The sequence below is a fragment of the Aquila chrysaetos genome, chromosome 13 (assembly GCF_900496995.4).
Source record: "Aquila chrysaetos chrysaetos chromosome 13, bAquChr1.4, whole genome shotgun sequence".
Classification (NCBI taxonomy): Eukaryota; Metazoa; Chordata; class Aves; order Accipitriformes; family Accipitridae; genus Aquila; species Aquila chrysaetos.
The window spans coordinates 17,842,598-17,859,350 of record NC_044016.1 but is presented as its reverse complement, the minus strand read 5'-3'; the positions used below and the strand labels follow the sequence as shown (position 1 = coordinate 17,859,350).

Below are 16,753 nucleotides of genomic sequence, written 5' to 3'. Positions count from 1 at the left end.
CGAATTACCTCCTGGAGAAATTCATTGTCATCACCCAACTCCCAACAACATACAAGTATCTAATACTTGTTTGAAGTTCATTCCTAGCCAGGAAATATCACAGTTGTCCCATGTTCTGTGGGATGATTCTGTGCTGGAAGAAGAACATTTTCTTTTACGAATATCATTAAATAGCTACTTTGTTTTGTCCTAGGAAGATGCGAAAATACAGGCGCCCAATGTATCTTTTCTCTGAGCTTCATTATTTTGCATGTTTTGGGGACATTCCTTTTATTCCTCTCTCTCTCTCAAAAAAACACAGACGCTGTTTATTCAAATCCTTCTTTCAAAGAATATAAACTCTGTAAACCTCTTCTCTATTCCTCTGAGTTTTCCCATTATTTTCATTGATGGAACAACCAAAATAGAATATAACATTCCTGCCCAGAATGTATCAGTGACGTCAAGCCTGTTATTGTTGCATTTTCCAGCCCTTTCAATCCTGTCTCTTATGTAGTCTGCTGCTTCTGGCAGCTGCTGCTGCTGGTGCAAGCTGAGCAGACATTCACTGAGGAATCTAAACCAGTGGCCAACGCCTTTGGGTGTGATGGCAATTTAATTAGCACCCAGCAAGGTGCCTGAACAAGTGAAGTGATTCTTTGTGGTATTTACCACTTTGTGCTGTCCATATTGAGTTTTGAATCATTCCATAATTTTTCGTTAACAACAATGCCCTCTCCATCTTGTTAGAAGGTGGCCAACAAATATTTATATTATCAAGCTTCTATGCAGAATTGGAGTGCACCTTTTGATGTCTAACATGTATGAAAATGTAGATAAGGAAACAGTTCTGGAAGGTGGGATAAATTAGCAAGCTTTTAGTTGCACAGACTACAGCCACCGGAAGATTGGTATGTGACCCTAATGTGTTATATTCCATGTTTCTGACTTTGGTGCAAAATTAATTTGCAGCAGAGGGTGTACATAAAGATAGTGTTCATAAGACAGAAGGAAAGAGGTTAATGCAACATGAATGTATCACCAAATGGAAGATTTTTAGTTTTCTGTTTATATTAGGGATTTTGTACTTTCTGCTTCTGCAATAAAGTGATGTGGACTTACCTAAGCCTCCAGTGTATAATCTGAGTCAAAACTGCATTTTCCAAGGAGTTTCAGTAATACCATTTTTACTTCAAAGTTTCAATCTACTCGAAGTTGCTTTCCCTCCCGCACAGAAGCCTGTATTTTTCTTTATACTTTTATATGAAAACTATAAACTGTAAACTCCCAAGCATGCCTTTCTCAAGTGTTCTTGAGCATGGTTTCACAGCCTGGGAGAAGACAAAAAATGTGGTGGTTGAGGCCTGGGAGGATGGACAGACTGCTGCAGGGAGTTGTTACGTGGCAGCTGAGCTGTGGCAACCCACCCTTTGTTTTCTCATACCCAGCCGAGCTGGGAAGCAAAACTGGCTTGCAAATGGCAGTAAAGATAAGACTGCATACTGTAAGGGGGGAGAACTAATCATGAGGATGGCTTAACCTATGCCCTTCTAGAGCATGTCTACAGTTACTGTGGTTGAGCTGATAAATAGTGACTTGATTGCAAGCAGGTGAATACTGTAGTATGAGATCAGTACCTTGTGGGAAAAACACTTACAGAGTCGGCATTCCCAAGAGCAGAGTTAATGTGAGGATGGTTGTTTTAACGATGATGGGTTGACAGTCTGATCATGTGAGAGGCCTTGTTTTCAGTTCCTTGCTTTTGCAGGTATACGTGTGGTATGTTATACATAAATATTCCTCATAAGCAAAACATGTTTTTAAATATGTATATGGACCTGATGCAAAACTCCAGGCACTAGAGCCTTTGAGTGGCTGCTGCTTTTCCTTCCTTCCCCCAATGCAGCATGTGTACAATTCCCCTGTTCTCTCACTTTCTAGATGGAGCCAGCTGGACAGAAGCAGCCTTATGGTGTCATGAAAATGCTTCAGGTCCAGTGTCCATCTCAGGTACAAGGGTTTCCTTATTACCATGAGATTTTATTTACTCTCTGCAGAGTTGCCAAGTTTTCAAATACTGTAATTTTCTGAAGTTCTTTAGAATGTGCACTTCCCCAAGATACTGCACTGTTAAAAATTTAGTCTTCTTAAAGTCCATTGACACACTCTTTATTTTATAAAGGTGAAACTCTGAAAACAAGAACTTTTGACAAAATTTAGTTAAATCATCTTACTGTATCAGATATTTCTTATTCAAAATATAACTAGCTAATCTGAATTTATTAATTGTGGGTATCAGGGGTGCTTTATCAGTATTGGAATCTGTGTCAGTGTCAATAAAATTGAATCCATGTATTTTATATAATTTAGCTTTTCTGTGATTTGATTCTGTCTGCTGTCAAGTTTAACTATTTTAGTCCCTGGAGCTGTCAGTAGCCCAGTAGTATCTTCAGGGTCTGAGCATCTCAGGTTAAAAGAACAGGTTCTTGAATTTTTTTGCATTTAAGCTCTGACTTCAGTAATTTGATAGTGATAAAATATTACTGGCACCCAAAAGCTTCACTGAACAGCAATTAAAACATCAAAGAAATTGAATTATGTGTTTTGTTTGATGTTAGGTTTAAGGCAAGAGGTGGTGCTATGCCTAGAGCATACCACAGCTTAATTTTCAGGTCTACCCTGGTTTACTTCACTAGTGCAATATTCATTCAAACATTAATACTGTAAAGATTTTCTTCTCTTGGAAAATCTGGCCAGAAGACTTTAACATCAGCTGACTGTGTTTCCACTAATGTTGGTAAACATGTTCTCTTCACTCTGCAGGAAAATCCGTATTTGTTCACATATAGGAATAGTAACTACTCAGCTTCCGCCGAGACATCAAACACCAAAGAAACATCTCAGGTATAGTAGGACTGTTTGTATCATATGGACTGAGTTATTCCAGGGAGTGGGGCAGGTGGGTGAGAATGTGTTGTAGCCTAATTAAACAATGCTACCTGGGAAAACTAAATACAAAGCTCCAGCTCTTTATTTCCATGCTTGACTAAATAGTCAGATGCTTAATAGCACATTTTCTCCTTGGTGGATTTTGTAAAGCGTGATTTAAGGTAGATGTGTTCAGCCAGCAAGAACCTTTTTTAAACATCTGGACAACAATGTTAATGTCCCTGGGATAAGAAGATAGTGAAAATGGGCCATTAAGTCCTACCATGGAGGAAACTAGATCAGAACCACTCTGTGGTTCTGATTTCATCTAGTTTATGCCATAGTAAAACTGAAAACCAAGGGATTTTTCATTTTTCTTTTTTTGTGAGACAGTTACAGATTAGGTGAGCAGAGATAAAGAGTCGTACATTGTTTTTTAAGTCATGGTACTCTGATTCTCAGCAGAACTTGGTGCTCCCAAGCAGCTACAGGGGCAGGTGATAACACTCGTTTTTATGCCCCAGAACACAGTGTATAGACCACATCTGCACTTAAAATGGCTTGTATGGAATCGGAATAATAATACACATTTCTCCTCTCATTTTAATATACTGCCATCTGTTTTGTTACTTACTCAGGGTGTACAGACCTCTGTATGGGGCAATGGTACCTGCCACTGATTTTTGGTAGTAGCTATGCCATAGGAGGCAAGAAGCAACTGTGTTATGTTTGTGTTTGGGTTTTTTAAGTAAAAAAAACCAAAATGGAGCAATGGGACAAGACAAATAAGTATCTTTTCCTTAGCCTACTTAAGTTAGCCTAGTTAAGGAGTTCTGTAGAGATTTGGAGCAAACACCTGTTCTTGGGTCTCGTGCGATGGTCTGCTCTGGCATACTGATGGTCAGCCTTCACTAACAGTAGACCTTGGGGTGTTTCCATCAGCAGGTTGCAACCCAAAAGAGCCAGGAGGGCAAATCCCTGGCTGCATGTAGAGGCTGCACATGGAGAAGGCAGGTTCATGGCCTGCTGACAAAGGTATGGTTCCGTGCTGGTATATTCCAGGGATGTTAAAACAGTTTCTTGCAAAAAGATGCAAGCTCACCTAGCTTGGAGTATGGGCGCACAAAACGTTGCATAGCTGAACACAGCATGACACAGAGTCTGAAATAACTGGCCCCACTGGTAGGCAAGAGCTGTGTTGCACTAATATGGTCATGCGACTTCTGAGCAGACTGAGCTTGTGTCTGCCTTCAAAGAGCAGTTGTAGGCACAGCCTGAGGACAGGCTGAGCTGGGTAGGTGTATACAAAGTGTGTGGGAAATTTGTTAATCTAATGCTCTGAGACATAAATGGTTTGTCACGACCAGAGTATAGTGAGTCTGATGTGAAGTCTTGCCTCATCTGTCTTTACAGGAGAGGAGTTATGGAACAAATATTCCCTGTTTTGACCGGGGTCCCTCTGATACAGTTCCAGTTTCAGGTACAGTCCTATGCAATTTTATTGTGGAGCTACTTAATTTGATGATAGAAGGGGAACAGGAACTGGGTTTAGTTAGGAAAGGTACACTATTCTTTGAAGCAGTGCAGTCTATTGACTGTGGCTTTTAAGATCCTTTTTGGAACAATGTGACTAGTGGTATAGCAAAATGCAAGTTCTCCCTCAAGGATGGTGAAAGCTTATACAACTGCACTTTCCATGTACAAAGAAGTGACGGTGGAAAAGACAGGAGGTAGTCAGATACTTCAGTTGCAGGGGTGGGAAAACTGTGTACATATGGAGTAGGGCTCTTGTTAGTGCAGCCTGTGGTGCAAAAAGCTATGTGGAATTCTGTCCCCAGGTGGGTTTTGTCTTCTCTCAGAAGATGTGATGGTCCCCACATTTCCACCCTGTGCTGGCACCAGAGCTGTGCTTGCTTTTCAGTTGTTTCCACTGGTTAAAAGGAATTTGAGTAAGCAGAGTTGCAAGACTGAAATCTTACTGCCTCCCTTGTTGCTGTAGCTAATGCCCAGCTATGGTACTAAGAATCTTTTCTGATTTGATGCCTGTCAGTGTCTGTCATTCTGACCTGATGCTGTCATGAATATTAAAATACTGTCTTTGCAATGCTTTATGCTTATTCTAAGGAAAATTTCTAATAACCATCACAATTTGAAGTTTTCTTTCTTTCCTCTTTCCCTTACACTGCTTTTATTTTTTTATTTATTAGTTCATAATTTGAAACCGGCAGATATTCAGGTGATTGCTGCCCTGGGTGATTCACTCACAGTAAGTAAAGATCACTGGATAACCATTGTTAAAGAAAGTAATGAAAAAGCATTTCTGAATTTTTAACCCAAGAAATAGAATACATACAGCTACACCCTATTGAGCCACATTTTTCACATATTCTGTTTCATACTCCAACTTGACTGATGGGTTATCGGATCATGAGTCTAACCTGAATGCACAGTTCCCATTCAAAGTCCACAAGAGTGCCACACAAGTAAGAGCTGCAAGATTTCATAGAATCATAGAATGGTTTGGGTTGGAAGGGACTTTAAAGATTATCCAGTTCCAACCCCCCTGCCAAGGACAGGGACACATTCCTTCCACTAGATGAGGTTGCTTGAAGTCCCATCCAACCTGGCCTTGAACACTTCTGGGGATGGGGCATCCACAGCCTCTCTGGGCATTTGATCACGCAGCAGCAAAACCAACCTGCTAGAGTGGACTTGCAGCAATTCCTTTTCTATATTGATTCTAGGCAGCTCCCAAGGTATTGGCCTTCAAAGCTATTAGTAAGCAGCATAAAGAGAAATAAAAAAATTCTGCAGCTAATTGTGTATATGTGTGTACATATATGATATGTATGGTATAATAAATATATGTATATATATGATAGTACCAAAGGCTATAAAGCCATGTCCATTTATATTAACTAAATATTTGAGTAAAATTGCAATAGATCATAAGGTGTGTCAAATGTAACTTATTTTGAGAATTTTTTTTTATTATGCCTGGAACTATGTAAACTCATTACTCCTAGACTGGCTGTGATTCTCCAATCAGTGATGACTGCTTCACTGCTCCTATCATAATTCACATTTCTTATGTGTTCTGTGCTAATTACCACATTAAATCCTTGTAGTATCCTTTCTTGGGGAAACTTGGGGAGGAAAGACATAAAATTACCGTACCAATTTTTAATGTGAGGAACATTATAATTATTCATTCAGAACCATTGCTATCTTATTTATTCCTTATTTAAATTTAGAATTATATGAATATTTTGAACATTCTCAACCAATTTTTTCCCCACTTGATCTAATCAAGAAGTTGATAGAGAAGGGTAATTCACTGGAGCAGAGTTAAAATACCCTCAGCCCTTGATCCTCTTGAGAACAAGGATCTGTTATTTTTTGGGAAGATGATGTAGCTTGCTTCATTAACATACTCTTTAATTATTTTCACTAGGATCAGAGAACTAGTTACTGTAGCAATTCTTATTGTCTGAAGGTGAACTCCTCTTCTCTTTTGCTTCTAGGCAGGTAATGGGGCAGCATCCAAGCCCCATGATGTTCTGGATGTCCTGACTCAATACCGAGGTGTTTCTTGGAGGTAAGTCCCAGGAATTTCCACTCCCAGTGAGAGGGAATCCATTTTCTTGGGTTTTGATATGTATAGTTGGTTTTGTAGCAAATGGAGGCTTGCGGAGAGTGAATTTGACCTTACGTTTTGCGCAGAGGCACATAGTCGTGCTATTACTCATGATAAATAAAATGTTCAAACTAGTGGCTATCTAGAGTACAATGTAGCATGGCTGGAATATGCTGGGATAAATGGATAAAATGAGGTCCTTATTAAGACAGTCTCTTCTCCTCTCATGGTTGTAGCTGTTGCAAAGGGAACTTCTAGTTCCCAGCACCATTGCACCATTTGCACATTCTGCATTTCTGTCCCTGCTCTTTCTATATCCTGTCTGCTCTTCCCCACTTTGGCCCACATCATCTGTTTGTCTCATTTAAAATCAGCGGTCTACAAAAAGTCAAAATGTGATGTTTTTTGCTGCTGCTGTTTCATACACAGTATCTATTTCCTTGACCCTTTCCCAGTATTGCTTATGTCATGCAGAACAGTTTATCAATTATGGGTTAGTACAGACTTTTACATATGCAGCATTTTATTAGACAGGTCAAAAAGTCAAGAAGAAAGGCAATCATGTTCACTTGTTATTCTGCAACTGTATGATTTAACACCAGACCTGTCAGGCTGATTTTCTGTTCATCATTCCTTATGCATCTGAGCCACTGTAGCTCTATAAGAAGTTTAAACAGGTACTAGAGCACTTCAAAATATTCTATTCCAGATTAAAGGAATACTATAGAGGTGTTCTAAGTCCAGCTTTTTATATTTTGATCTTTAATAATAATCTACTGATATTTTGGGGAAAAAAGCCTACTAGCATTTTCTACAGCATGAAGGACACACAGACATATGGTGAATTTTACCAGTCTAGTAGTATTCTTCCACTTGAGTGAAATGGGGGGCAACAGGTATTAAGTATACTTATCACTCTGAAATATATGCTTTTAGAACTTGTTGTTATGGATACAAAGGATTTGTTAACTAAAAATGGAAGTAATAAATATTTTAATAGGGGCAACAATAGCAAAGATAGCAGCTTTTAAAAATTCTCATTCCTCTCAGCTAGGTTTGAACATATGCCAAAATACGTGAGAGATTTGAAAGGGCAACTAGTGTACAGGGCTTCTAATATGATTATTATGATTATGACAGAGTCTCTAATTTTGTGACCTCATTGGTATGCACACAAAGAGCTTGCTTTAACTTAGTACAACCACCAGAGAATGTGCCGTTTATGTGTGTAGAAACCCCATAAGGGGGAGCTCTCTTACTTGGTCCACTGCCTTACCAAGTCCATCATATCTTGGAACATTTTTTTCTTGTTCTTTCTTTTTAACAGTGTTGGAGGAAATGAAAACATAAGCACAGTCACTACACTAGCAAGTAAGTGCCTTTTTCTGTAAACTTGATAAATATCTGGAGCTGGTTATTAAAACAGCTATTATCATAAAAGAAGACATGAAGAACGATTTACAATTTGTAGCATGACAGAACAAATCCCTTTGTATTCAGTGTCCAGTGCTGAGTTAAAGTTGCATAACAATCAGGCTGTAATTTGCTGTGCATGACTTAACTATGTATTTGTAATTCCTAGGGGTTTGGTTGTTTCAGTATTCTTCTGTTGGTTATAGTTCTGTCCAAAATATGTTGGGGATAGATGAATCAAAGATCTTAGATCATAGCCTAAAGAAACTGTTTTGACGGTGTGGGAGAGTTGTTTTAGGCAGGAGCAGAATCACGTTACAAGATCAGATTTTACATGATTTTTTTAGAGGTCAGGGCATTTTAGATCTGGGATGTTTGTAAGGTTGGTTTGTAACCTAAGATCTAGAAGGGAATCTTGGGTCTTTAAGGTTAATACATCTGGGGAGAATAGGCTAAAAGATTTGATTCCAACCCATATGCAGTTAGAGTATGACAGCATGAGAGTCTCCTGCCTGAGCGTAGGGTTACTCAGCCTTGCTTACCAGGCAAAATGGCATTGCTAGCCAAGATGATCATGTTAAATCATGAGATATCTGAATTCATGAAATTCAGAAATTTTGAAGGCAAGGAAATAGTTGTATGGTGATGAATCTCCATGTTTATTGTACTTAAAAGTTAATTTTTTAATAGGTATCTCTTAAAGCTTTTTAATGGTCTTTTACCAAGGTCTAATCTTTATAACCTCATTTGCTACCTGCTGCAGTAAGCAACATTTCAGTGTGCTATCTTTTTCTGCAGACATTCTTCGTGAATTCAACCCATCCCTGATAGGGTATTCCATTGGCACTGGAAAGGAGACTACAGATAATGCTGCACTCAACCAAGCTGTGGCAGGGGATCGTGCAGAGTAAGAGGAAAACTCTTATTAATTTTAATAGAAAGTTGATTTTTCTTTAAAACTCAGTTCTAACTAAAAAAGGCCCAAACCCTGGACTTTGGCAGGAGCGCAATAAGGCTGATAGGCAAGCCCAAATGTATTTCTTTAGCCCATCTCTATCATGAAGGCCAAGAAATGTGATGGGGCTTTGCAATGTTTCTAATCTATGTCAAATAAATTAGCAGCAAAAGCAATGCTTTCTCTAGTATTTTCAACCAAGAAGCCCAAAGCACTTTACAAGCACTACTCAGAAAGCTTCACAACCCTATTATGAGGCAGAGAAAAAATATCCCCATTTTATAGGAGGTAAATTCAAACCATCTTGTTAGCAGGACCAAGAGTTTGTGTAGAGAAACTAAGACAAAATTGTGGATTGCTTATGGTCAGTCTGTGGCAGAGCTGGGAATTAACTAGAGAACACTATGTTCAGCCTTCAGTGAAATTCATATCATATCTTTTTCTCTTGGGAACGCTTCTTATAAGACATGCCTTAGTGGCTTGAGGCCATGTAATAACATTGATACATGCATAGATGCTTCAGTGATACGTGTATCAATAGCATCTGTCTGATATTGGGAAGGAGCAAAGCATTTTTTGGTAGCACAGTGTATTTTCTATATAGTTTGTAAAAGTGTAACTATGCAGCATTTGCAAAGTGGTTGAGTGCCTGTTGGATGCTAATTATTTCCTCATTTTTTTTCCATCACTATCTCAAAATATAGACTTTTTTGGGTATCATACCTTTCATTCAATGACAATTGGACTTTACCAGGGTTTTTTAGCCATTATGTGAGGAATGTCCATTCATCAGTTTTCCTCTTTGCCTTGCTGTCTATACAGGACTCCTTTTTTATTTTTATTATTTTACTTTTATGATTTTATTTGTCTTTTATTTTTAGGGACGTTCCTGCACAGGTTAGAAGACTGGTGGACCTCATGAAGAATGATACTGTGAGTTTAACATGTCATTAATATATTTAGAATGAAGTTATATGGCATCATTAGTTTCTAACAGACCAACAGCAGATGCAAACAGCGGATGCTAAACATTAAGGTTATGGGTACAGCAGTGTATGGTATAACATTACCCAGCACAGAGTGTGAGTCAGTAAAAAATAATCTATAGCTTTGTCTTAAATGAATTTGTACCAGCATGTGATAGTTACTATCAAACCCAGATAATTGTGATCATCTTATCATTTTTACCACAAGTGACTCAAATTCAGTGCTGTTGCTTCCCCTCCTGACCTATGTCACCCTGTAAGATGACAGAACTTTTTCTCTGCTAGGATTTTGCCATGGTACTATTAATTATCTTGTAAGCACATGGTTTTTGCAGCAGTAATGATATGTGCTAGGATGTTGAGGGCAAGCTTTTCAAGTGGCAAATCATGTGGAGTGAGGAAAGGACTTGTTTTCTTTAAAAACAATTTAGTCCCTTCTTTCCCTCAGCCATCAGCTGATTTTTGATTTACACATTTGTTGTCAGGAACTGTTTGATTAATGGTCTGTAAAACACACCTTAGTATGAGGATTGCTCGCATATTTTTCACCTCAACTAGTGCTGTTAATGTTTGCGATTTGTAATTTGACAAATGTGCTATGCAATCAGTGACCTAAGTTACATGATATTATTTTGGCTTTCCAATTGTGCATTTGGAAAGCAGCCAAAAAGCTTTCAAGATAACTGTGTGTGCATGTCTGGTATAAATACTCTGGTGAATACATATGGGCAAAAATATTTGCAGTACCTTCCTTTTTGGTTCACTTTCTCGTAAACAAGGTTTCACTCTGATGGCTCTATCTGAAGTGAGATTAAAAGGGATAGCAACTAACAATGAAGCAGCTGGATGGTTTTCATTCAAACTATTCAAGGCTTCTAAGTACTACTCTGTCATATTTATTGGCTTGGAAAAATCACACAAAATACATGAATCCAAATACCTTTTATTTAACTGATAAACTTTATTTAACTAATAAACTTCTTTCTAACTTGAAAGAAAGCTCATATTAGAAGTCATATATCTTTGATTTAAGAGGTCTTTTTTTCTCTTTTTAAAACACCTGTTTAGTGCAGGCAGAAAATTTTGCCTGCTTTTAATTTGGATAAATATGTTTTGAGACCAAACTACCAAACAGTGTGTTTCCCAGTTGGGATATGTTACCTTCTGCCTTTGAAGATAGATGTTTTTAAACCCCTTGAGGCTGATATACTATTGCTCCTTTTCTTAGTAGTGTTTTGCATATTGAGTACAACATCAGCTACATGATACTAAGCATATCAGAACCTTTCCTCAAAGCTAAGAAGGTGTGTATTTACTGAAGCATTACTATCTTGCACTAGCTAGCCCTTTGCAAAATCCTTCCAGAGGAAAAAGTTCTGTAATTTTGTACCAGTACTGTTAAATAGAGTTAATATTGCCCCTCTATTCTTTGCAGTTTGTCTCACAGCAAGACTGAAACGCATTGCCCTCCAATGTTTTCCAGCAGGATAGCTGCATTATTTATGACACAGTAAAACATATACCATCCTTTTTGCAAGGAAGATATATTCCTAGAACTGCAGGAGTAGTCACTCAGTGTATACAGAAGATATTACTAAGAAAAGCATACAGATGGATTTTGAGCAACAGTTTTCTGAAGCAAATAATTTTTCATGGTACTACTGATATTGTAAATCTTATTTAGATCATCGTAGTTTCTACATCTTCAGTCATGACTACAAATTAATTTTTGTGGTAGATGCTTAAAGAACTATAGCCAAGTACCCTGAGAAACGTTAAATTTGTGTTTTTTATGTTGCTTGCCCCCCCCCTTTTTTTTTTTAATTAATGAATAAATTTCATTCCATCTCCTTCTGTGTCCAGAGAATAAATTTGCAGACTGACTGGAAGCTCATAACACTTTTCATAGGAGGAAACGACCTATGCAAATTCTGCCACAATCCAGTAAGTCCCCTGCTGCCTGGAGTGTGAACTGGGCCAGCCTGGGCATAGGGTCTCTATGCATTGCAGTGGGTGAGAGGGCAGAACTCATTGGGTGAGACCAAAATAAGGTAAGTCTTACTTGTGCAGCTCTGGAATGTAACCGTACTGACACCTTCAGGTTATTCAACCTGATGTTATGATAAATGAAGGGATATTCTTAGAACACCTGTAAATTACATAATTGTGGTGACTTTGTTTTGCTGTTAACTAAGATAAGTTCCCATTATCTAGTCACTTCACCACCTGTAGATGAAAGGTCAAGGGTTTTTGCTCTTCTTTGCCTTGTGCACACCCACACTCCTAAGTCTTACTCGGTGCTCTCTTACCGGTTTCAGCACTGTGGGAATGGTTCTACCCGCAGCTCATGCTGATGCAATTATATATAATATAGTACATATTGTATATGTATGTAATATATGAACATACTGTATATAGCCTTTGGTATGTGTGAGTGTAGAGGAGGTGAAAGGCTGTGGCAGTCTCCTCAGTGACGAGTCTTTCCTACTTACAAGCAGCAGAGCACATGCTTTTCATTCTGCATGATTAATTTGAGATCGGGAAAAACAGCAAAGCAGCACAGTAAGATGGTTATAAAACAAGGAAGGAGCAAGTTAGCCATTCCTACCTTCTGCTCCTGACCCAGACTCATAATGGCAGTCGCACATGAGTGTGGGTGGCAAGGAGATAGCATGTCTGCATCCAAAGATCATGGTGATACTTCCTTTATGTTGCACAGCTACAAATAGTGCCAACCACAATGCTCTTGGTGAGCTATGATTTAGGAAATCAATAAGGAAACTGAGCTGTCTAGTTTTGTAGAGTAGGCCAGTGGGCCCTCAATGGACTTCTGCTTGAAATTAAATCAAAGAGAATTAAGGCTGAAAATAAGACAGACATTTCTTGTAGGGAAGTTTATTTGACTGTTGAATAGTTCCACAAGTGAAGAAATAAAACTTGGATTACTTGAGACAATTAAATTAGAGGGCTTAAACCATTCAAATGGAACAGGGAAATTTTGCTGCTGAGAGGCAAGTATATAATTTGATTTCATTCCCAGATAAATGCCTAAGCTTTGCCAGTTATTATTTGTGGCAGGTAAGGAGCATATGGGAGGCATGTTGCTAGTAGTCCATATAGTAGAAACAAACTTACTTTTACACAACATGATCTCTACTAAAGATGGTGCCTGTTAGTAAGTTGTTAGCCATGCTTTTAAGACCAGCCCAAGCAAACCTGGGGATGGAGGATGTTGTGATGTCTGATAATGCCCCCTGAATTTGCTCCCTCACTGGTATCCAGTGGCCGCTAGATCTTTTCTTGTGAGTGAGACAGCTGTGACGGGAAAGAAGAAAAGCAGAGACAGGACAGTTTTGCCTAAGACTCCGTTACTCTTGACCCAAGAGTTAGAAACATGAATGCTGCTGTGAGAGACTCTAGCTAGTCACTCTTTTGCCTGCTTGAGTAAAACGATAATAAAATGCAACCCTCTTCCTTCAACAGGTACACTATTCTCCTGAAAACTACACCTACAATCTACAAATAGCTTTGGACATACTTCATAGAGAGGTAAAACAAACTTTTCTAGTATGTGGGAGTGGGGATCTTGTTCTGTTTGTAAAGCAGTCATTGATTATTGATTGAGAATTTAGTTCCTTGCTTTCATCTGAGGAATACTGCTGTATGCAGAGATGCTTGCTTGCAGGAAAATCTTTGTGAAAAGCAGAAAGGGCTAGAGAAGTATTTTACTGAAGGAATAAGGATGTGCTTGGTTCTAGCTGATGTGCTGCAGACAAATAATGTAAAAAGTATTGTAACAAATTTGAACAAACATACAGTATTCAATGGCTAGAAAATGCTTTGCTTGTTCATTATACTGCAATTAAGTGTATTTTTTGTGGTCATTAAGAGAGAGATTCTGATATTACAGATGAGGGTGAGGATGACGAGAGTACTCAGAGTTAGCAGGTGTCTGAGCCATGCTGAGACCTATAACTTGTTTGGACCTTTTTAAAATCATCATTTTCAAGTGACCAGCCATCAGCATTTAAAATAGAACTAGGCAGCACAGGCAGGGGCTGTAATTTAGTATTGTACTTGTGGGGGATTAATTATTGAGAAAGTACTTTGAACACCTCTGTTATAAATAATGCAAGCTGCCTGAATCAGCAGGCTGCTAGCCGAGGTCTGCTGTGGCTGTATAGGGGCAAAGATGGCACTCTGTGCTCCGGGCGTTGGCTATGGGTTTGCTTATTCTCTTGGCAGGTTCCACGAGCATTTGTGAACCTGGTGACAGTGCTTTCCATAGCAAGCCTCCGGGAGCTGCATGCGTCAGAAAACAATACCTGCCCAAAGCTGCTTATGAGGTTTGAAGATGATTTATGTTACAGCTCTCACTGTCACTCACAGAAGGCTGCAAGGTCTTCTCGGGAAACTTTTTTCTTAAAGGGAAAACATTCTAGTGTTTCAGACCACCAAACATGTTCCTCTGTGTATGCACATGTACCTACAGGTTGATTTCAACACAGTGTTTAGAAATACCTGGTTGTCTGTCACTGTCTCTGTATCTGAGTCCTGGTGTTACCACTTTTTGTGGAGGTGCTATTTTAATGACTCATCACTTACACTGCAAGGGAGTTCAAGCCAGAGCAGAAAGAGCTCAGCTGTGCACTCTTTGGGCAAAGACAGAGAAGAGATAAGACACAGGGTTTTCTTAGTTCGTCACTTTAAACTAGCTTTATTTACAGATGGACCTTTCTGCAGTCTTAAAACTCTCCTTCTTGCTTCTGTAGTTTCTGATCTCTGTAATCTCATTGCTAATTATTAGTTTTATTGTTAATTAGTCTCTCAAGTAGATGTGTGGGATGCTTAATCACACTACCTGTTGCCTTGAGGCTCAACAATCTTCCAGGTCAGCGTGAATCTGCCACTGAGGTGGTAGGCCTGTGCCTCAGTGAGCTACTGGTGACTCAGGTAGGGTCCAGCATGTCCCCTCAGACTTGCTCCTGGCAGGACTTGCTTGGTTTCAGAAAAGCAAATTTCTGCTTTTTGGGACAGACAGGGAGAATAACCTTGTCCTGTGAATGTAGGCAGCCATTGAAGGTGGTTTTACAGGAGGAATATAGATGCAACCCTCTTGCACTGGTTTAAGGGGTCTCTGGTGGCTGCCAGTGGAAAATTAGCTTTTAAACTCAGCATGCTGGTGCTTTTGATAACCAGCTGTAGTTTTTCTTTTTAACAAAGGTTACTGGCTAGAGTGCACCTGTATCTCAAGACCCTAATCGTTGGACAAGGATAGTTAGTGGAGCCTTTAAGATTAGGTATCTCAAGATACCTGTAACCTTTTCCCATCATTTCAGGTGACATGCCGAATTTAATATTTGCCTGTCTGGCAGCAAGCAAGTTTACAGGGTACTAAGCAGATCCTTTGTGGAATAATAAATGCCATGCTACTGAATTAAAGAAGGACTTGAAGGAGGGGTTTGGTCTTGAAAACTTGTCTCTTTTTTTTTTTTCTGAGAGTAGCAAATAACCTAAAAAGAGATTATGTCTCCACTAATTTTGGCTTGCTTATGTTACTGAAATACTTCTGAAAACACAATTTAGGCTTGTATTGCCTTTCATGTAGATGTACTCTAGAAGTAAAATCTTGTTTTGTTAGTTGCTCTCCGTTAATACAAGTTTGGACATTGTAGGGATCTGTGTGTGCTTTACATATATCAACTGCATCTCTATAGGTGGTATTTCTCTAAGAGCTCTCTCAGGGATGCTTTACTGTGATCATAAGACAGGATTTTTAAAAGAAGTCCTTTTTCTCAATTTGGATTTGTCAAGTGATAATGAGGCATGCCCAGGAAGAGGGAGCACCAGAAGAAGAAACATATGTGCCAGAAGGATCAAAATTTCAGGGAGGGATAAATATGGCCAACGAGTTCACAGAAACTTAAAATGGTTCAGGTTGGAATGGCTCTCTAAGGATGGAGATTCCAGCATCAGTCTTGGTGTCTGTTTTGGTGCTCTACCATCCTCCATGTGAAACATCCTGCAACTTGTGACCCTCAGTTGATTAGAATGAATTTGTGTGAACTCTGTCATCAAGGATGCTTGCATAGTTCTGCTGAAGCAAACCACATTGGTGGTGCAGGTGTACTTCTGAATGGTTTTTGTGGTGGGTTGGCCCCAGGTGGCAGCCAAGCACCCACACAGCCACTCATTCACCCCACCCCAGCAGCAGGGGAGAAAACAAGAGGAACATGAGCAAGAAAACTCATGGGTCCAAATAAAGACAGGGAAATCACTTACCAGGTACCATCACAGGCAAAACAGACTGGACTTGGGGAACTTAACTGAATTTATTGTCCACTAGCATAAATATTTAATTACTGATTCAGGTATTGGGAAATAAACAAGTTAAACAGCTAAAGCACCTACCCTCCCTCATTCCCAGGCTCAACTTCACTCCAAGCACCTCTCCCTCCCCCCTTGTTTCTGCCACAGGGTACCCTCAGTGAGGCATGGGTGGTGCAGGGGATTGGGGTCTGGATGTAGCAGTATCTCTCTGCCTCTGCTTCCTTCTCACTCTTGTCCTGTGCTCCAGCATGAGTCCTTTAGACATGTGACTGCTCTGGCATGGGCTCATCCACAGGCTGTGGTCCCTTCAGGGGAGTGCCTGCTCTGCCATGGAGCACCTCCTCCTCATTCCCACTGTTGTTCTCCTCCTCTCCCTCTCTGGTGTTTTCTGTCCCTTTCTTAAACAGGTTTTCACAGAGGCACCACCATCCTGGCTGACAGGATCAGCTGTGCCCTGTGGTTGGTTTGTTGAAGCTGGCTGAAACTGGCTGTGTCCAGCACAAGGAGCCCTGGCCTCTTCTCACT

The 16,753-nt window shown here is 39.6% G+C and overlaps 1 protein-coding gene across 1 annotated transcript in view; it reads left to right on the top strand.

The window, feature by feature from the left end:
* Positions 1-16,753, top strand: part of PLB1 (phospholipase B1) — a 79,354-nt gene that overhangs the window by 16,779 nt on the left and 45,822 nt on the right. Inside the window, exons 11-21 of the mRNA XM_030036002.2 lie at positions 1,921-1,989; positions 2,803-2,883; positions 4,321-4,387; positions 5,115-5,173; positions 6,432-6,505; positions 7,872-7,915; positions 8,756-8,864; positions 9,794-9,845; positions 11,762-11,842; positions 13,382-13,447; positions 14,144-14,244. Of these exons, the coding sequence (XP_029891862.2) occupies positions 1,921-1,989; positions 2,803-2,883; positions 4,321-4,387; positions 5,115-5,173; positions 6,432-6,505; positions 7,872-7,915; positions 8,756-8,864; positions 9,794-9,845; positions 11,762-11,842; positions 13,382-13,447; positions 14,144-14,244 (803 nt within the window). The remainder of the gene's footprint in view (positions 1-1,920; positions 1,990-2,802; positions 2,884-4,320; positions 4,388-5,114; positions 5,174-6,431; positions 6,506-7,871; positions 7,916-8,755; positions 8,865-9,793; positions 9,846-11,761; positions 11,843-13,381; positions 13,448-14,143; positions 14,245-16,753) is intronic.